Below are 22,550 nucleotides of genomic sequence, written 5' to 3'. Positions count from 1 at the left end.
ATAATAACAGACTTGTATCAAGTCCCACATGACACAAGTAATTTTCTGTATTACACAGCATCACTAGAGTTAAAAAAAGAGTAGTGAATAGAAGGGGGATGAAAAAAAAAATATATATAAAAAAATAAAAAATAATATATATATATATATATATATATATATATATATATATATATATATATATATATATATATATATATATATATACACATACATATATATACCATTATAGACCATGTCTGTTTACAGTGGAACTTGGAAGTCACTGCTTAGTCAGCACCTGCAGTGAGCAAACTCGTCCAAAAGATGGCGCCATAGCAAAAATAAAAACACATCTTTTCATTTGTTAGGTTCTGCGCATGTCAAAGTAAAATCTTCTAATTTTATTTGTATATATTTTTTTTAATTATAAACCTTTATTTATAATATTCAACATTTACAAACAAGCAGATCAATAATAATAATCAAACCAAGTACAGAAACAGTACAATACAGCGCCAGGGGGTTGTAAACTCAATAAAGCAACTAAATGTGTAAAGCCATAGGCTCACACAAGTTCCGTAAATAGTTCAAATTTGGAGCACAGCATCATAGTTTTCACAGCTTTTTGGTTGTTAGAGGTAGAAAGCGCTTTAAAGTAAAGTTCTAATTCTTTTTTAAAGGCACAAAAAACAGGTCGGGTATTAAGAAACTTACATTTATGAATATAAAACTTAGCCAATAGTATAATGAGGTTGCAAAGGTAAAATTCCTTAAAAATTGTTTTCTCATACTGTGTTTATCCAAATAGCACATCTTTAAAACAAAGCACAATTTAAGGTGTGATGCATGAAAATGCACGTCATAATCAGATAATTTTTTTGTCAGGGTCCGCGTACACAGTAACATTCTAATCCGAATGATGATCAGAATAAATAAATGTTGTCCATGTACACAAATTTACTGTTGTGGATGGTAAGTGTGTTTATACAATGGTCTCCTTTAAATGATTTTTAAACGATTAAACGATTCCCCACATCTGCGGTCCCCTCCGAGGTTTCTCATTGTAGCCCATTGGTTTGAGTTTTTCCTTGCCCTGATGTAGGATCTGAGCCGAGGATGTCGTTGTGGCTTGTGCAGCCCTTTGAGACACTTCTGATTAAGGGCTATATAAATAAACTTTGATTGATTGATTGATGACAAGGAAGTGTTCAAAATGTAGACAACATAAATCATGACCCCTTAAAGAGCTTGCCCTTGACATTGAGCTGACAGTTGGGCTTTCAGCTCGGTGTCTAGCGCACTCGTCTCTCATTCAAGACGACACAGGTTCGAGATCCGGGCGGAACGGAGGCAGGGTCTGGACCAGGCTGGACCAGACGGGCTCCACAAGCATGTTGCTAGTGTCACAACCAGGGGCGCCGAAAAGGGGGGGTAAAGGAGACGGATTCTAGCGGCCCATGATGGAGGGGGGCCCAGAGAGGCCCCTAATGATGTTGAAATTATAATACAGAAAAAATAATGACACTGTGTTGGGGGCCCTGTAAAGATTATTTTCATGGGGCCCAAAATCCCTAGCGGCGCCCCTGGTCACAACCACCGTGAAGTCAATCAATCAATCAATCAATCAATGTTTATTTATATAGCCCTAAATCACAAGTGTCTCAAAGGGCTGCACAAGCCACAATGACATCCTCGGTACAGAGCCCACATACGGGCAAGGAAAAACTCACCCCAGTGGGACGTCGATGTGAATGACTATGAGAAACCTTGGAGAGGACCGCATATGTGGGTAACCCGCCCCCCCTCTAGGGGAGACCGAATGCAATGGATGTCGAGTGGGTCTGACATAATATTGTGAGAGTCCAGTCCATAGTGGATCCAACATAATAGTAAGAGTCCAGTCCATAGTGGGGTCAGCAGGAAACCATCCCGAGCGGAGACGGGTCAGCAGCGCAGAGATGTTCCCAACCGATGCACAGGCGAGTGGTCCACCCCGGGTCTCGACTCTGGACAGCCAGCACTTCATCCATGGCCACCGGACCTGTGTGTCTCCCCCTCCACAAGGGATAGGGGGGAGCAGAGGAGAAAGGAAAAGAAACGGCAGATCAACTGGTCTAAAAAAGGGGGGGGCTATTTAAAGGCTAGAGTATACAAATGAGTTTTAAGATGGGACTTAAATGCTTCTACTGAGGTAGCATCTCTAACTGTTACCGGGAGGGCATTCCATAGTACTGGAGCCCGAATAGAAAACGCTCTATAGCCCGCAGACTTTTTTTGGGCTCTGGGAATCACTAATAAGCCGGAGTTCTTTGTGTCATGTCAAGTGTCATGCTAATCAATTTTGCACGGCGCCACATGATCGCTCGCTTGCCGCGTCTCACTAAAAGAGTTCTTTAGAAAAACACACAGTCCTGCCTGACCAACCTGCGGACAACAGACCTGCTTTTGCTACTTTTTTTTGACTGTGTGCTATCATGTCCTCCAAAATTCAGTGCGGAGCTCTTGTCCTCGTTTTGGGATTGTGCATTTTGACGCACGCCGCCCCGACTGACTCCACAAACGCCTTCTGCAAGATTGTGTGGTAAGAAACGTTAATTTTACTTTGAATGCAGAGGTACAATACGTGATTGCTGTGCAGGCTGCTTGCGGTGCCGTGCAGTCAGGCTAACATGGCCGTTGTGACTCAGATTGAAGCCATGGGCTCCTACGAGGTAACAAATGCAAGATTTCTACAATGGATTAATTGTGAGTAATCTCCTCTCTGCTTTACACCAGCTGGGCCCGGTCACTAATCCACGCCAACCACACCTCAGCTGTTGGTCAGGTGGGGAGCGTTAATTTCACATTATCTTCCACAGCCGTGGGCCTCGGCTGCCGCGTAGATGTAAGCCGCATCACTTGATTCATCACAAAAATATCCAAAACATCTAAGAGTTTCTTTGGATGGCTCTCCTGCAGGGTGCATCCATGTCGGCCTTCTGGTCCAGCCTGTTTGATAACGGCACTAACTACTGTAATCTTCGCAACATCATACAAGGTACGCTCATGGTTTCTTCCACTTTTTCCATGTTTAGCTCATTTTGCGTTCTCTCCGACTGCAAATAAACAATCGCTAAATGTCAATGTCTTAAATTAGCACATCAAAACGAAAAGCATCCCGTGTTAGGAGGCTATAATTTATTAACAGATTATTTTTGCATCATGCTCTTCATTTCCCGTAACTGTGTGTTTCATCAGGTGTGAGGAATAAAAGTAGCATGGCCCTAAGAGTAGCCATTATTCACACTCAACACAAGTTAAAGTTAAAGTACCAATGATTGTCACACACACACACTAGGTGTGGTGAAATTTGTCCTCTGCATTTGACCCATCCCCTTGTTCACCCCCTGGGAGGTGAGGGGAGCAGTGGGCAGCAGCGGTGCCGCGCCCGGGAATCATTTTTGGTGATTTAACCCCCAATTTTAACCCTTGATGCTGAGTGCCAAGCAGGGAGGTAATGGGTCCCATTTTTATAGTCTTTGGTATGACTCGGCCGGGGTTTGAACTCACAACCTACCGATCTCAGGGCGGACACTCTAACCACTAGGCCACTGAGTAGGTCAACACAACAGCCTTGAGATCCTCAACAATAAAATCAACGAATTAAGCAGCACAAACGCAATAAATGAACCTCCATGGCTTTAGGGCAGGGACGTCAAACTCATTTTAGATCGGGGGCCACATGGAGAAAAATCTACTCCCAAATCACGGCACGATAACTTAAAAATAAAGACAACTTCAGATTGTTTTCTTTGTTTAAAAATAGAACAAGCACATTCGGAAATTGTACAAATCATAATGTTGTTTTCTTTTTTACACTTACATGTTGCGGTTAATAGTATATATACTTTATTCGTCGTTATTTATATTTTCTGAATAAATTATGTGATAATGTTCATCAGTCAACTCATTGGTGTTCATTTTCAATCTATCAAGATTTTAAAAAAAATATCAAAATCAAATTACAGGATGTTATTTATGTAGTTTGATCATTTTCCTCGACTGATGTACTAACATCATGTGGTTTATTTTGTACATATGTAGCATCATCTACAAAGATACAAATAATTGCTACTGCGACATCCAGTGGACACATTTAGAACAGCTGTTTCTTTAATTAAAAAATTTCAGGTTAATTTTTATACTTAGGAAACTCATCCCGCGGGCCTGATAAAACCTGTTCGCGGTCCTGATCTGGCCCTCGGGCCGTACGTTTGACACCCTTGCTTTAGGGGGAGCGCAGGAGTCAAAAATCACCCAAACACAAACAATTACTCCTGACAACAGCTTCCATTTTTGGAGTGTTTCTGAATTACAGGTTTTGTCCATTGCTTGAACACAACACACACAATTTTTTAACAGAGATGGTGGTATTAGGGCGTTGGTTTACTTATATTAATTCGGAGGAATAAACTCTCTGAAGCATATGTTGTCGACTCGTAACAGGAACATCCTCTTTTTTTTCAATTTACAGATAGGACAGGCATCTTATTCAACACACAACACTGCCAGCTAGTGTTCATTGTGAGAATGACATGGGAGAGCACACCATAGTGAAACTTAACACTCCCATTTGCTCTCACAACAACAAAATACAATTCACTTCACATATACATTATCGCGTATGGTTACTGGTATATTTGAGCTCGTTTAATTTCCTTTACTTATGTCCTCTGTGTATTTAATTTATATTTGCATGTCTCATGGCACATTATCTGTATGTAATATTGGCTTCATTTCTGATAGTTGTTTGTGTGCCATGTTGTTCCAGACCACAGCAAACATTACCCAGCTTGCAAAGATTGTAATAAATCCATTAGAAGAAGACAGCCTGCCGTTTCCTTAAACTTGCACACACATTTTTCTGAGTCAGTAATTTCGAGGAGTCATCTCATCCTGTGAGAAGCCTCCATTTTACTAATGTTTTCCAATGCTGCAAAAATGTGTCGAATAAAAATTAAAATACAACATTTCCGTCAACGAAGATTGAGCCTTTGATAGTAGGCTTATATAGCTAATATAGACACTTACATCACGGGTTACTTTCATTATAACACTTATATAAGGCTTTTCATTTTTTGCAGCTCCAGATAGATTTTATTTATTTATTTATTTTGTCCAATATGGCTCTGTCAACATTTTGGGTTGCCGACCCCTGGGTTAGTTCATAGCATAATCAATCAGGTCTACTGCAGATATTCCCACATGCTGGTCAATATGTGTCAGTGACAAATAAAAATGTCAAGTTTTGAAAAAAAATATGATTATTTAATTACAGCATTTTACACGCACACACGCACACTCACACAAGCAGACTACAGAGAACATTTCTCACAAAAGGATCACATGGTCTACCTGAGCAAACATTTCACTTTTTACAGTGCATCCTTCCCTTTATAAACACACCTCTTACACTGAAGCGCTGATGTTATGTTGATATGTTTGTGTTTAAATTAACATTAATTAAATAACATAGCATCCGCGATGACGTGGCGACTTGTCCAGGGTGTACACCGCCTTCCGCCAGAATGCAGCTGGGATAGGCTCCAGCACCCCCCGCGACCCCGACAGGGACCAGCGGTAGAAAATAGACAATCAACATAGCTTCGAAAGCTTCAATAACAACAAAAGCTTCTATAGCTGAATCAGACAGGCAGATAAAATCAAAGCATATCTTTAAGACTACTTTACAGTACAGGATGTGTGTATGGTCCACACAATGTCACATTTGTCATTAATGTGTGTGTCTGCCCACAGAGTGAAGTGTGAGCATTTCACAGAACAGATCATGTATGCATGTACATCACTTTCAGTCTTTTATGATAGCCATTCCACCGAATCAGTGCCATTTGCTTATTGTAACTCTCTCAATATAATCTTACATTTCTGTATTTTTTTCCAACTCTAAATCTGAGAATAGACATATTGAACTACTCTTAATTTGTGTTGGCCCATTGCAGGCAACTTTATTTTATCTTTGTACAATATTTCTAATCCCAGACAGAGTTTTTAGGTATATAATTAGCAAAAACATGCATTGCCTTTATGCGAATAGTAGGGCTGTGAATCTTTGGGCACCACACGATTCAATTTGATACGAATCTTGGGGGCAATAATTCAATTCAGAATCGATTCTCGATTCAAAACGATTCCTGATTCAAAATCAACATTTTTTTTAATAACACTGTGTGCCAGTTCTACGAATAACTACATTCCTCCATAAAATAAATAAACAACTCTGATAAATGTATATATTACTTGAAAGAAAACTGGTTTTGTTTAATAAAATTCTACCCGAACATTTACAAAAGTGGCTGGAAGGGACGGATTTTTGAAAAACAAAGCAAAAAACAAAGCAATCGATTATTGATTTTTTTTTAATAGAATAATAATCGTTAAAAATAAGAATCCCGATTTGTACAAAAATCTTTTATTTATTTATTTAAATGTATTTTATTTTTTCTGAGTGGATCAAGTGACATGTGTGTTAGGGCAACAGGAGTGAGTGAAAATCTGAGGACCCAAATAAAGTGTGAATTTTAACTCCAGTATTTTACGGACTTTAAGCTGCTACTTTTTTCCAACGCTTTGAACCCAGTGGCCAGTAGAACGGTGGGGTTAATTTATGGATTTTTCTTCGTTAACGGCCATAATACTTTGTATTCAACAAAAAACGTTTTATATTACACCGACAGAGACGCTGAAAAGGTGTGTTATTGTTTGTGCTATGGTGCCATCTTTTGGATGAGTTCGCTCACTGCAGGTGTTGCTGGTTGAAAATGTACTTCCGGTTTCGTGCCTTGAACCGGAAGTAAAATCGTCCAGAGTTTCTGCTCGAAAGGATTTTCATTCATTACTCCAAGCAATGTTTGTAAGTTTTACAATGTAACTAAAACAATTCATGCTTAGCAAACCATCCCATGTGTGATGTCTGTAGGAGTTTTTTCATGCATATTTGTACGTGCTATCGTAGTATAATCTGGCTAGCGCCGTTGGCATTAGCAAATATGCTAACACGTTTAGAAGTTTACAAGTGTCTGTATTAGTATTACTTACAATGACATTCTTTTTGTATTGTTTCAATTTCGTAAATTCACCAATACGTCACCGTGGAGTTATTGAGTCTGTTTAGCTGATTAGAGAGCTAGCTTCCGCAGCTCGTGGGTCCATGACGATGACTTCTGTTTTGTTTAATCATCCGTTTTACTGCTGTGTTACAGGCACTGTTTGGAAACAATTAAGCTATGTAAATAAACATTTACAAATATCTCGTATATATCTGCGGCTTTATTGTCCGGTGCGGCTAAAATAAGTGAATATTTTTTCTTCTATAATTTGGTGGGTGCGGCTTAAATTCTCTATAGCAGTGGTTCTTAACCTGGGTTCGATCGAACCCTAGGGGTTCGGCGGAGGTCAAGACACACCCAACTCATCGTGTGAATAAAAACTTCTCCCTATCGGGCGTATTACGGACAACAGCAGATGTCAGACTGATTTGCAGGTGTGTAATTTGTTGTGAGTTTATGCGCTTTGTTGGTTTTGTTCTTTGAACAAGGTGATGTTCATGCACGGTTCATTTTGTGCACCAGTAATAAAACATGGTAACAATTTAGTATGGGGAACATATTCACCATTAATTAGTTGCTTATTAACATGCAAATTAGTAACATATTGGCTCTTAACTAGTCATTATTAAGTACTTATTAATGCTTTAAACGGCATGGCCTTATTATAACCCTAACCCTCTAACCCTGGCTTTAACCCTAACCCTAACCAAATAACTCTAAATTAAGTCTTTGTTACTTAGAATATGTTCCCCTAGTGTCCAAAAAACTATAAATGAAGTATTTGTTACTTAGAATATGTTCCCCATACTAAAGTGTTACCAAAAACATACAACTTTGTCTTGAATTTGAAAAAAAACCCAACATTTAATTTTTCACTAAAGGGTTCGGTGAATGTGCATATGAAACTGGTGGGGTTCCGTACCTCCAAGGTTAAGAACCACTGCTCTATAGTCCAGAAAATAAGTTACACTCTGTTCTTTTAACAATAAAGTATAGTAAATGGGATAAGAAATAACATAAATATATATAAAGAAATATAACATTTATGAAATATTAACATTTTTAGATTTTATGATCAAGTCTAACTTTAGGAAGCGGGCACAGGCAAAAACATTGCAATTTTTCCAGTGCTTTAAATTCATCTTTAAAATTTTATTTTTTCCCAATGTGCATTTAAATCAATGTGCACAACACTTTCTCTAATAGGAAATGTAGTTAAAATGCATGATAAAATAGTTTCTTTATAATGCAAATGGAACCGATTAAGTGTAAGGGCCCACTTTCTTAAAAATATTGCTATGGCTTGAGGTGTTCGGTTCTTAATTGCTTGTTAGTTTCAGTTACTCGCAAGTTGATGGTGCTGACATGTAACAATTCATAAATCATAGTCCGCATTCTTTCAGTTCTGTGCACTCAGAGGTTGCTGAAGATCTCCTGTTTCTTGCTCCAGTCCATAAGGGGCGCCCTCTTTCTGTTGCGCCCGGCAAGAACCTTTTGCTTCGCCTCGGCCGCTGTGGGGCTCAAACGAAGACCACTGTCTATGAAAGGGTCCGAAACACGCCTGTCGTCCTCATCGGGGACCTCAAACGTTGAACATAAACATAATTATAAACCTATCTCATTATTTAGATTCACCTCACACGCACACTTCTTTCTCTCTCACCTGGAAGCTCATATCAGAGCTACTGATCTCGGATTGGGTGGTAGAGCCGGTTGAGGACTGGGATGCATAGCTCCCATTGGCTCGCGGTTTGGGGGACATGTTTGTGATGGCGGTGTCCGTCAGTGTGACGTGTACGATGGGTGCTTCTGCGGTACAAAGGTGTTCAGTGGTGGGCGAAGGCGCGGATGAGGCGACTTCTGTGGAGGATTCGTCCATGTACACCTGTGGGAAGTAGGAGAATACTTAAAATAAATACATATTTTTGAATAGTGAAAATGCTGGAACCAACCAAGGGGTGTCCAAACTTTTCGTATGACTTTTTAAAAAAAAATGTGCTCATGTGACCCCAGGGAAAATACTTTATCAGTATCATGCAGTATCATGCTTTAAACCCCACTTCAAAATGATGTGCACTACAACACTACTCGGTTGTAGCAATTAAAAGTGACTTCCTCATTTTCCATCCATTTTCTACCGCTTATTACCTTTGGGGTCGCGGGGGGCGCTGGAGCCTATCTCAGCTACAATCGGGCGAAAGGCGGGGTACACCCTGGACAAGTCGCCACCTCATCGCATCTTTAAATCTATTTATCTAAAAGTGACTTCCTCATTTTGATAAAAAAAAAAAAAAAAAAAAATCAGCACAATTTTTTTTATTAATTTTTGTGTTTTGGGTTCAATTGTTTTATATATTGTGCTCCTGAGCTAATGCTGCTAATAAATTTGAAACATTGAAACATTTTTCTTTTAAATTTCAGGCAAATTGATGCACTTTAAAAAAAAATTCTTAAAGACCAAAAAACAATATACATATTTTATATATATATATATATATATATATATATATATATATATATATATATATATATATATAGTAGTATTTGGCCACCTGCCTTGACTCACATATAAACTTGAAGTGCCATCCCATTCTTAACCCATGGGGTTCAATATGATGTGGGTCCACTTTTTGCAGCTATTACAGCTTCAACTCTTCTGGGAAGGCTGTCCACAAGGTTGCGGAGTGTGTTTATTGGAATTTTCCACCATTCCTCCAAAAGCGCATTGGTGAGGTCACACACTGATGTTGGTCGAGAAGTCCTGGCTCTCAGTCTCCGTTCTAATTCATCCCAAAGGTGTTCTATCGGGTTCAGGTCAGGACTCTGTGCAGGCCAGTCAAGTTAATCCACACCAGACTCTGTCATCCATGTCTTTATGGACCTTGCTTTGTGCACTGGTGCACAGTCATGTTGGAAAAAGAAGGGGCCCGCTCCAAACTGTTCCCACAAGGTTGGGAGCATGGAGTTGTCCAAAATGTTTTAGTATCCTGGAGCATTCAAAGTTCCTTTCACTGGAACTAAGGGGACAAGCCCAACTCCTGAAAAACAACCCCATACCATAATTCCTCCTCCACCAGATTGCCGGATGGAATAGAGTGAATTCATCACTCCAGAGAACGCGTCGCCACTGGACTCTAGAGCAGTGGAGACGCGTGCTTTACACCACTGCATCCCACGCTTTGCATTGGACTTGGTGATGTATGGCTTAGACAAAGCTGCTCAGCCATGAAAACCCATTCCATGAAGCTCTCTGCGTACTGTACGTGGGCTAATTGGAAGGTCACATGAAGTTTGGAGCTCTGTAGCAACTGACTGTGCAGAAAGTCTTTGCACTATGCGCTTCAGCATCCGCTGACCCCTCTCTGTCAGTTTACGTGGCCTACCACTTGGTGGCTGAGTTGCTGTTGTTCCCAAACTCTTCCATTTTCTTATAATAAAGACGACAGTTGACTTTGGAATATTTAGGAGCGAGGACATTTCACGACTGGATTTGTTGCACAGGTGGCATCCTATGACAGTTCCACTCTGGAAATTTGGATGGGTGGCCAAATACTTTGGGCAATATAGTATATATATATATATATATATATATATATATATATATATATATATATATATATATATATATATATATATATATATATCTAACGTGGTCAATTATGTCATGTACATAATGTATTTTATGATGTTGTATGATTGTTATAATTACACAAAATGTGTAAGTTACATTCAAATACCTGAAGGTTGTTCGATGTTTTGTCAATGTGGAACCATTGTGTCGTTGTCCCTCCTACTGCACTAATTGTTGTGACACCTGCCTTTTTAAATGTGTTGAACACGCCTTTCTACTTCCCTTTTGTCCACAGTAACGGGAGAGGTAGGCGTCCATGCGACAACAGAAAAGTGCATTTATAGTTTCGTTAAGAACTTAAAGTTAGCTATTTGTTGTTCTGTACTGTACATATTTGTGTGGGGGCTCGACGATGGCAGAAAAATATTGGGATTTGTATTTCCTGTATTGTCAGGTATGTTTTTATTTCACTGTGTTGTCATACGGAACTGCCCTTCTGTCCACGATAACGGGAGAGGGGCTCGACGATGGCAGAAAAATATTGACGTTTGTATTTCCTGTATCGTCAGATGCATTAATTGATTGATTGATTGAAACTTTTATTAGTAGATTGTACAGTACACTACAGTACATATTCCGTACAATTGACCACTAAATGGTAACACCCGAATACGTTTTTCAACTTGTTTAAGTCGGGGTCCACATAAATAATTCATGGTAACATGAGTTAAGATGAGTTAACACAAGTAAAGTGGAGCTAAGCAGCAACCCCTGGTTGTCGGTCGTGTTCATTAAAGTCTACACACAATGCAGAGGAAGAGAACACCGGTTACATATATACATGTATATGCATATTAATAATAAATAATATAAAGATATGTATAATTAATAATAAAATAAAATATAATAATTTGTTTTTAGTTTACTGTACATTTCTTTCTTTTTTGTTTTGCTTTAATGTTAATAAGGTATATAACAATGTCATGCAGAGGTGTACTTATAACATTTATAATAATTGTATTGACAAATGCTAATATTTATAGTTGTGAGAGAACGGGGTCGGAATGTTTTCTTTTTCCTAGTGGATTTGTAACAGACAATAATTGAGACACACTGCCCATAGCTAGGTTTTTCCTAAACATAAACCTAAACAATATAATTTAATAAAAAATATTGGAATAATGTAAATCTGGTCTCAATTTACTCACAGATATGTGTGAAATCTGGGAGGGTTTAGCTGAACGCAAGCTTTATTTGTAGTAAACAAAAACATATTTTTTAGATCAGTAAAAGGGAATTTGTTTAATTAGAATCGTTGTTACAGTTAACATGTCAGAGTCAACACATGCGATTAATCACAAAGAATTTTCGCATTATTCATGCTTAAACGCAGATTAATGCTGCAATTTATTTTGACCGCATGCGCTCCTTGGTTGTTGTACGATTAGTGATCAGGGCATTGCATATGCCAGTGCAAAGATGAGTAAGGAAAGTCTGACTGGTTGTGCTCTGCGACAAATTTCACAACCCCTGACTTTAGATAAAACGTTTAACAAGTTTTGAGCAAATACATGACATGCATCTTAGTAAAACATTTAGAAAATGTTCATGTATGACATTCGGATAAGATTCTTTAATTTGTGTCAAAAAATTGGGGTCTTTTTTTAGATTAATCAAAATTCGAAAGTGTGATTAATTCGATTTTTAAATAATTATCGTTCGACACTAATAATGTTATTAATATATATAATAAAATAATGACATTGAATCATTTCCCGCAACACACCTTATGATCTCTCACGGCACAGTAGCTAATGGCATGTTGTTAATTTTTTAGGCAACAGCGCCTCTGCTGGTTGCAGCCCAGAAGTACAGTTCTTTATTTTGTTTTCACCCTTTTAGGACTAATGTAGTTAAGTTAAAAGTTAAAGTACCAATGATTGTCACACACACACTAGGTGTGGCGAAATCATTATCTGCATTTGACCCATCACCCTTGATCACCCCCTGGGAGGTGAGGGGAGCAGTGAGCAGCAGCGGTGGCCACGCCCGGGATTCATTTTTGGTGATTTAACCCCCAATTCCAACCATTGATGCTGAGTGCCAAGCAGGGAGGTAATGGGTCCCATTTTTATAGTCTTTGGTACGACTCGGCCGGGGTTTGAACTCACAACCTACCGATCTCAGGGCGTAATATCCATCCATCCATCCATCCATTTTCTACCGCTTGTAGATAAAAAATATTTAAATAAAATATTGTAATGAGCAATCACCTTTTGTAAATCTGACATTTTTAACGACCAATTTGTAAGTTATTATAATTGTGCCTGTGACTATAAAATTGATTTATTACTAGGGATGTCCGATAATGGCTTTTTTGCCGATATCCGATATTTCGATATTGTCCAACTCTTAATTACCGATACCGATATCAACCGATAGCGATATATACAGTCGTGGATTTAACACATTATTATGCCTAATTTGGACAACCAGGTATGGTGAAGATAAGGTCCTTTTTCAAAAAAATTAATAAAATAAAATAAGATAAATAAATTCAAAACATTTTCTTGAATAAAAAAGAAAGTAAAACAATATAAAAACAGTTACATAGAAAGTAGTAATTAATGAAAATGAGTAAAATTAACTGTTAAAGGTTAGTACTATTAGTGGACCAGCAGCACGCACAATCATGTGTGCTTACGGACTGTATCCCTTGCAGACTGTATTGATATATATTGATATATAATGTAGGAACCAGAATATTAATAACAGAAAGAAACAACCCTTTTGTGTGAATGAGTGTAAATGGGGGACGGAGTTTTTTTTGGGTTGGTGCACTAATTGTAAGTGTATCTTGTGTTTTTTATGTTGATTTAATAAAAAACAAAAACAACGATACCGATAATAAAAAAAACAATACCGATAATTTCCGATATTATATTTTAAAGCATTTATCTATCGGACATCTCTATTTATTACTAAATATGATGTGAAAAAGAAATCAATGATTGTCCCTGAAAATGTAATTGTGTGTGTGTGTGTGTGTATAAAAAGGCAATAAATACTGTAAGTAAATAAATAAACAAACAGAAAATATACATGTCGTGCTGTGGGTGTGATCCCAAGTCTGTGGAACAGGTCGTCTGTTTCCTGGTCGACCACCAGAAGACGCACTTCTCGCTCTTCTGCTCGAATGAGTGCCACAACCTCAGTATGCCTCAGGCATTCGATGTTCACTCCATTTACCTGAGAAACAGGAGACATGGTATAGGAAACTGTAAAGAGAAGAGGAGCTAGTGGCGATGACTATGATGATGAAGTAGCCATTGTGCAACGTGACAGCGGGAGGCATGTCTCCCCTCACAGGACATAAAAAGAAGTCATTTGAGTGGAAGCGGGTTGATTTGCATGACACAATTTCCTCTCCACAACACTAAAATCTGTTTGTGACCAACCTGCCCTTTGCTGGTTATATAACTATGGATTTTGGCCTTTCACCCTGTAAACACCGTCTCTCTCACTTCCTGTCTAACTAAAACACTTTAATTCCAGCTGATCTGCTTCAATCCAATCACACCGCAAATCAGTGCACAGACCTGATTAATACAAAGGGCGATGGTGCTGCTTTTCCAATCAACTGCATTCACGTAACTGACATGTAATGTAACATGTAATGTTACATGTTCAAGTCACTTCATTTCATTCCAGACATGCATACCAGGTTACATTTGTGCACAAACTCAGGTTGACAGTTATACACCTCAAGACATCCGAAAAGGAGTAGAAAGAAGCAGACCTTATATATTTGACATATCATGTAACATGACATGTAACAACACGCAATAGGATATGTGAAGTGACATGTAAACTGACATACCGTGACATGCAACGTGGAATGTAACGTGACATATAACATGACGTCTAATGTGACATGTAACATGGCATGTCACATAACATGTAACGTGACATGTAACATGAAATCTAACATGACATGTTTAGTGACATGTAACATAACATGTAATATGATATGTAAAATGACAAAACATGACATAACATCACATCTAACATGGCAAGTAATATAAAGTTAAAGTTAAAGTTAAAGTACCAATGATTGTCACACACACACTAGGTGTGGCGAAATTATTCTCTGCATTTGACCCATCACCCTTGATCACCCCCTGGGAGGTGAGGGGAGCAGTGGGCAGCAGCGGTGGCTGCGCCCGGGAATCATTTTGGTGATTTAACCCCCAATTCCAACATGCAATGTAACATGACATAACATGGCATGTTACATATAACGTAACATGTAATGTGACATGTAACATAACACGCAATGTGATATGTGAAGTGACATGTAAACTGACATAACGTGACATGTAACGTGGCATGTAAAGTAACATATAACATGACATCTAACATAGTATGTTAGATAACATGGAATGTGACATGTAACACACGATATAACGTGACATGTAACATGGCATGCTAAGTGACATGTAGCATGATATGTAAAGTGACATATAACATGACATCTAACGTGACATATAACATCACATGTAACATGGCATGTAATATAACATGCAATGTGACATGTAACATATCTTGTAACATGTAATGTGACATGTAACATAACATGTAACATCACATCTAACATGACATGTAACATAATATGTAACATGATATGTAAAGTGACGTATAACATGACGTCTAACATGACATATAACATCACATCTAACATGACATGTAACATAACAGGCAATGTGACATGTAACATGACATATAACGTGATATGTAACATGACATGCAACATATAATGTAACATTTAACGGCACATCAAACATGACGTGTAACATGACATGTAAAGGGACATGTCAAGAGACATAATGAGACATGTAACATGACATGTAACAAGACATGTAATGTGAGACGAAAGGTGAAATGTAACAAGACATGTAATGTGACATGTAACATGACATGTAACGTGACATGTAACGTGACATGTAACGTGACATGTAAAGGGACATGTCAAGTGACATAATGAGACATGTAACATGACATGTAACAAGACATGTAATGTGACACAAAAGGTGAAATGTAACAAGACATGTAATGTGACACGAAAGGTGAAATGTAACAAGACATGCAATGTGACATGTAACGTGACATGTAAAGGGACATGTCAAGTGACATAATGAGACATGTAACATAACATGTAATGTGACATGTAAAGGGACATGTCAAGCGACATAATGAGACATGTAACATGACATGTAACATGACATGTAACAAGACATGTAATGTGACATGAAAGGTAACATGACATGTAACGTGAAAAGTAAAGTGACATATAACGTGACATGTAACATGACATGTAATGTGACATGAAAGGTGACATGAAAGGTGACATGTGACAAGACATGTAATGTGACATGAAAGGTGACATGTAACAAGACATGTAATGTGACATGAAAGGTAACATGACATGTAACGTGAAAAGTAAAGTGACATATAACGTGACATGTAACATGACATGTAATGTGACATGAAAGGTGACATGTGACAAGACATGTAATGTGACATGAAAGGTGACATGTAACAAGACATGTAATGTGACATGAAAGGTAACATGACATGTAACGTGAAAAGTAAAGTGACATATAACGTGACATGTAACATGACATGTAATGTGACATGAAAGGTGACATGTAACATGACATGTAACGTGAAAAGTAAAGTGACATATAACGTGACATGTAACATGACATGTAATGTGACATGAAAGGTGACATGTGACAAGACATGTAATGTGACATGAAAGGTGACATGTAACATGACATGTAACGTGAAAAGTAAAGTGACATATAACGTGACATGTAACATGACATGTAAGAAGACATGTAATGTGACATGAAAGGTGACATGTGACAAGACATGTAATGTGACATGAAAGGTGACATGCAACATGACATGTAACGTGAAAAGTAAAGTGACATGTAATGTGACATGAAAAGTGAACCACTCATGCATCATTTGGGGATAGAAATACAAAGCAGGGAAGCCCCTGGCGTGTTTACCTCCACCAGTCGGTCTCCTGGCCGCATGTCAGCACACTCGGCGGGTGAGTGGGGGTCCACTGAGCGTACAAATTGTCCATACTTGGCCTTGTTGCTGTGCAGGTTAAAACCATAGCCGTGTTCCCCCTTCACCAGATGACACAGGCGGGGAAGAAGTTCGGTTGATGGTTCTGGCGAGGCCTCCGTCTGTAACGTGGGAACATTTAAAAAATGTACCGAAGGTATAGAGAAACATGGTCACACTGAAGCTGGAACCTATTCCAGTTACCATAGGGTAAAAGGCGGGGTACAACTTTGGCTGGCCGCCGGTCGTAGTAGTAGATGATCAAGCTTAACACAAATCCCATTCAACATACCATATAGTTTGCATCAAAATGTCATCACAAATTTAATGTGGGGGATCTTATTGAAGTGACACTTTAATAAAAAAATAAAAGTAAAAAAAGGGGATTTTATTGAAGTGACACTTCAATAAAATCCCCTGAAGAGCAGGGAAACCTGCGAAACAAGCTTGTAGGGATGAAATAGCCTCTGTGTTTTTTCCTGACCTAACGTATATATATGTATATATAATACACACACTGAGTGTCTATATATATATATATATGTATGTATATATATATGTGTATGTATATAGATATATATATATATGTATATGTATATATATATATATATATGTGTATATGTATATATATATATACAGTATGTATATGTATATATATATGTATATGTATATATATACAGTATGTATATGTATATATATATATGCGTATGTATATGTATGTATATATATATATATATATATATATATATATATATATATATATGTGTATATATATGTATGTATATGTATATATATATATACATACAGTATGTATATGTATATATATGTATATATATGTATATATATATATACAGTATGTATATGTATATATATATATAATATATATATATATATATATATATATATATATATATATATATATATATATATATATGTACATTTCTATATATGGCATCATAACTAATTTGCCCAAACTCTTTAGACACTTTTTTTCCAGCGGTTTTTCGTGTGTGCATCTTGCCAGGACTTTTCAGGTCAATGGTGTGTGTGAGGTGAGTGACAGGAAGAAAAGCTTTGACTCCTTGTATAAAAGTTGTTTGTCTGCATGTATTACTCTCCTGATCCTTACTATAAGACAACCCAACTTTTTTAGACTTTTTTTGAGGGGGAAAAGTAGCATTATATTTAAGTCGTTTTGATACCGTATTTTCAGAGTTATTGGATCATTTCAACATATTTCTGCAAGTATCTAAAGACTATTTGGCTGAGACGTTTGCCTGCACAGGTTGCAAACAGCCCCTTGAAGTAACTAAGGTGTATTAAAGTGCAAGGTAACTACCACAAAGGTCTAATTGACATGAATAGAATGAACTAAATGGATCCGTCTGAGCAACATTAGAGACAATCCTGATCCTAATTACCGGCGACACATTTGGACACATTGCATGACTTGCCGGCCATGACATGACGCTGGCAGGGAGCGTGTTCTGTGCCAGGTCGGCGCATTAGTCGCTGTCGTCAGGCTTCCTCAGGGTAGTGACCGTCTGGTCACCAAGCCAACATGAGGGCTTTGTGACTTTTCTCACAGTCTTGTCTGCCCCATCAACAACATGGGAACATGAACGCACACTTACATAACATAACCTAACTCCATAGAGGTCCTGTATATGACGTACTGTATATGAAGCTGTGCATAATGCGATTCATTCATTTTTATACCTGCTGTATAGCGACGGGAAGGAAGACCAAGGCAACAGATTGCTATGGTGACATGTTGTGGTGACATGTATCCTGCAGAGTTCTATGTCGTTGGCCTCATTACTATATTTGTCACATCCGCCCAAACCAATTGACGCACTGCAAAACACCCTGACCCATGCATAGGAAATAACTATTGTATTTAGTCCATCCATCCATTCATTTCCTACCGCTTGTCCCTTTTGGGGTGGCGCGGGGTGCTGGAGCCTATCTCAGCTGCATTCGGGTGGAAGGCGGGGTAAACCCTGGACAAGTTGCCACATCATCACAGGGCCAACACAGATAGACAGACAACATTCACACTCACATTCACGCACTAGGGCCACCATTGTATTTAGTCATCACAATTTAATTAACATTTATTATCTTGCTATGCCGTATCCTTGGTGGTATACCACCAAGGATACCATGGTTTCAATTCCTGGCCAGGTTTGCATCAGGAAGTGACAACTTTTATAAAAACAAAGCCAAAACTGTTCAGACAATTGCCAGTTCAATATCTGCGCTGCTGCAAAATTGCCGATTTTTGGATACATTGTTTTTATATTTTCTAAAAAAAATAATGTGAAGATAGGCATCTCATTCAACGTAAGTAGTGTGTGAGTGACAGTCATTGGTACTTTAACTTTAAGCATAACTAGATGTGTTCATCTTTGGGCACCTAATGATTCGATTACGACTCAGAGGCTACAGTTCCATCATAAATATATTTTTTATACATCTATATATATCTATAATTATTACATTGTATAATATTATAATATTGTATATTGTTAATATGTCATATATTGATATTATATAATCTCAATGTATTAGTGTGTAGACTCATTTTTAAAGTATATATATATTTTTTTTTTATTGCTGCTTTTATTTATTTATTAGATGCCTTTTACTGAATATGCACAAGCACTGTTTTAATATTATGTGATAATGCATTTTATACTGTATTTTTTTTGTTTTATGTACTGTATGTGATTGAATGTCTACATGGACATGATTGATTACATTTAATTATTCATTATATTAATAATATGTCTACAAGACTCCTCCTTTGGCTACTGACATATGTAGTAATGCATCATTTTCGGTTTTTGAATAGTAGTGCGCACACCATATATAAAGTTAAAGTACCAATGACTGTCACACACACGCACTAGGTGTAGTGAAATTAACCTCTGCATTTGACCCATCTGCTTGTTCACCCCCTGGGAGGTGAGGGGAGCAGTGAACAGCAGCGGTGGCCACGCTCGGGAATCATTTTGGTGATTTAACCCCCAATTCCAATCTTTGATGCTTAGTGCAAAGGAGGGAGGTAATGGGTCCCATTTTTATAGTCTTTGGTAGGACTCGGCCGGGGTTTGAACTCACGACCTACCAATCTCAGGGTGGACACTCTAACCACAAGGCCACTTAGCGAGCAGGCATCCTTGATTTCATTTTTGTGCTTTCTTGAACCACAGAATGTTCAGACAGTTTGGCCCTAGCCACCATAAACTTGCGACTGAAAGACGTGTGTCGTCTATATGCTCATTCATATCTATAGCTGACAGACGTGTTGCCGCACTGTGTGGATATTATCGTCTTTCCAGGCTTATTAATCTACTTGCTAATTTCCTCTCCTTAGCTGGTTACTCTCTGCTCTAATGCGGTTGCGGTTGTCGTAGTGCACAATATTTATTATTTTCCTCTCTCCTCTGTGGGAGAGAGGAAACACATACAATATTTCTCCCTTTGGTTAGTTAGAACCAAACTTAAACTAACGTTGAGAGAACATTAGCATTAATTCAGCATTTTCGAACCGTCTGTATTACTTTATAAAACATACGTATATAATCGATATTTGGACACCTGTCCATCCCCACGTTCTAATTGTGACACAGCGGAGAATGGATCATTTATAATATATTCCCCACAAATAACAGGGACATACTGTCAAATGTCTTTTTTCTTCTTAAAATGATCAATAGAATGCTTTCAATAAAAGACTTAAACAGGCAGTTCGCAACTTTTATGCGACTTACCAAAGTGTTGTAAACATTAAATCCCGCCCACCCTCTTCTGGCTTTAAGGGGGAACATTATCACAATTTCAGAAGGGTTAAAACCATTAAAAATCAGTTCCCAGTGGCTTATTTTATTTTTCAAAGTTTTTTTCCAAATTTTACCCATCACGCAATATCCCTAAAAAAAGCTTTAAAGTGCCTGATTTTAACCATCGTTATATACACCCGTCCATTTTCCTGTGACGTCACATAGTGATGCCAACTCAAACAAACATGGCGGATAGAACAGCAAGCTATAGCGACACTAGCTCGGATTCAGACTCGGATTTCAGCGGCTTAAGCGATTCAACAGATTACGCATGGTTGTAGTGTGGAGGCAGGTAGCGAAAACGAAATTGAAAAAGAAACTGAAGCTATTGCGCCATATCGGTTTGAACCGTATGCAAGCGAAACCGACGAAAACGACACGACAGCCAGCGACACGGGAGAAAGCGAGGACGAATTCGGCGATCGCCTTCTAACCAACGATTGGTATGTGTTTGTTTGGCATTAAAGGAAACTAACAACTATGAACTAGGTTTACAGCATATGAAATACATTTGGCAACAACATGCACTTTGAGAGTGCAGACAGCCCAATTTTCATCAATTAATATATTCTGTAGACATACCCTCATCCGCGCTCTTTTCCTGAAAGCTGATCTGTCCAGTTTTGGAGTTGATGTCAGCAGGCCAGGGAAGCTAGGGTCGATATTCTTCTCTTGATCATCTTCGGTGGCATAAGGGACGGTGTGAGCCAAGACATCCAGGGGGTTTAGCTCGCTCGTCTGCGGGAACAAAGTGCCGCCATTGCTTGCCGTGCTACCGAGGTCTTTTGTCCCTGAATTGCTCACACACTCCGGCAGATTCAATGGGGGTCTGGCGGCAGATTTCTTTGACTTTATCGTTGGAAATGCATCTGCTTTGAGTGTCGCAGGATATCCACACATTCTTGCCATCTCTGTCGTAGCATAGCTTTCGTCGGTAAAGTGTGCGGAACAAACGTCCAATTTCTTGCCACTTTCGCATCTTTGGGCCACTGGTGCAACTTGAATCCGTCCCTGTTTGTGTTGTTACACCCTCCGACAACACACCGACGAGGCATGATGTCTCCAAGGTACGGAAAACAGTCGAAAAAACGTAAAATAACAGAGCTGATTTGACTCGGTGTTTGAGAAAATGGCGGATTGCTTCCCGATGTGACGTCACAACGTGACGTCATCGCTCCAAGAGCGAATATTAGAAAGGCGTTTAATTCGCCAAAATTCACCCATTTAGAGTTCGGAAATCGGTTAAAAAAATATATGGTCTTTTTTCTGCAACATCAAGGTATATATTGACGCTTACATAGGTCTGGTGATAATGTTCCCCTTTAAGCACGTAAACGCCGAAACATAGATGCATTACCTTTGTGCGTTGTCAGCTAATTATTGCGATTTGGCAAAGTTTACTTACTAACGTTAGCAATTATTGAATATATATTTGATCAACAATCATCTACAGTACCATACAAGACACTGGTGAGTGACAGCCATTAACGCCAGACTTGACCGACGAGCAATTTTTATTCAATATATTTAGTAATTGTGAAAATAATGAACATATAAAGAATATGTATATGTTCCTTTAAACCTGGTAACACATACCTGGGAAAAATACGGCCTGCCGGACATTCCCAAATAATTTCTTTAGATCTTTAAGATGGAAAGTGTAGCTGCCATTATGATGTGCAGTGATGTTTTCAAATGACCGTAAGTCTTGAACTATACAAAGTATTTCAATGTTGGAATCTGTGCTTTTGCATGATATACTAGATACTATGGTAATCTAATTAGTTACTATGGTAATGTAAGTCACAGCAGCTCAGATGAGGCACCAAGCAGTGTGGGTGGGGAGCGTTTCCACAGAGTGTTTCCAGAGCGAGCCTGAAAATGCGGGTGTCAGGGACAAAC

At 38.4% G+C, this 22,550-nt stretch overlaps 1 protein-coding gene across 1 annotated transcript in view; it reads right to left on the bottom strand.

Moving 5' to 3' along the window:
- Positions 1-5,302: 5,302 nt before the first annotated feature.
- nherf2 (NHERF family PDZ scaffold protein 2) overlaps positions 5,303-22,550 on the bottom strand; it is a 31,389-nt gene continuing 14,141 nt past the window's right edge. The window contains exons 3-6 of the mRNA XM_061988157.2: positions 16,737-16,922; positions 13,762-13,908; positions 8,752-8,973; positions 5,303-8,669 (exon numbers count right to left, since the gene is read on the bottom strand). Of these exons, the coding sequence (XP_061844141.2) occupies positions 8,502-8,669; positions 8,752-8,973; positions 13,762-13,908; positions 16,737-16,922 (723 nt within the window). The 3' untranslated portion in view covers positions 5,303-8,501. The remainder of the gene's footprint in view (positions 8,670-8,751; positions 8,974-13,761; positions 13,909-16,736; positions 16,923-22,550) is intronic.

This window comes from Nerophis lumbriciformis, linkage group LG27, assembly GCF_033978685.3.
Source record: "Nerophis lumbriciformis linkage group LG27, RoL_Nlum_v2.1, whole genome shotgun sequence".
Lineage (NCBI taxonomy): Eukaryota > Metazoa > Chordata > Actinopteri > Syngnathiformes > Syngnathidae > Nerophis > Nerophis lumbriciformis.
The sequence above is the reverse complement of the archived record's forward strand: the minus strand, read 5'-3'. Positions and strand labels throughout refer to the sequence as shown.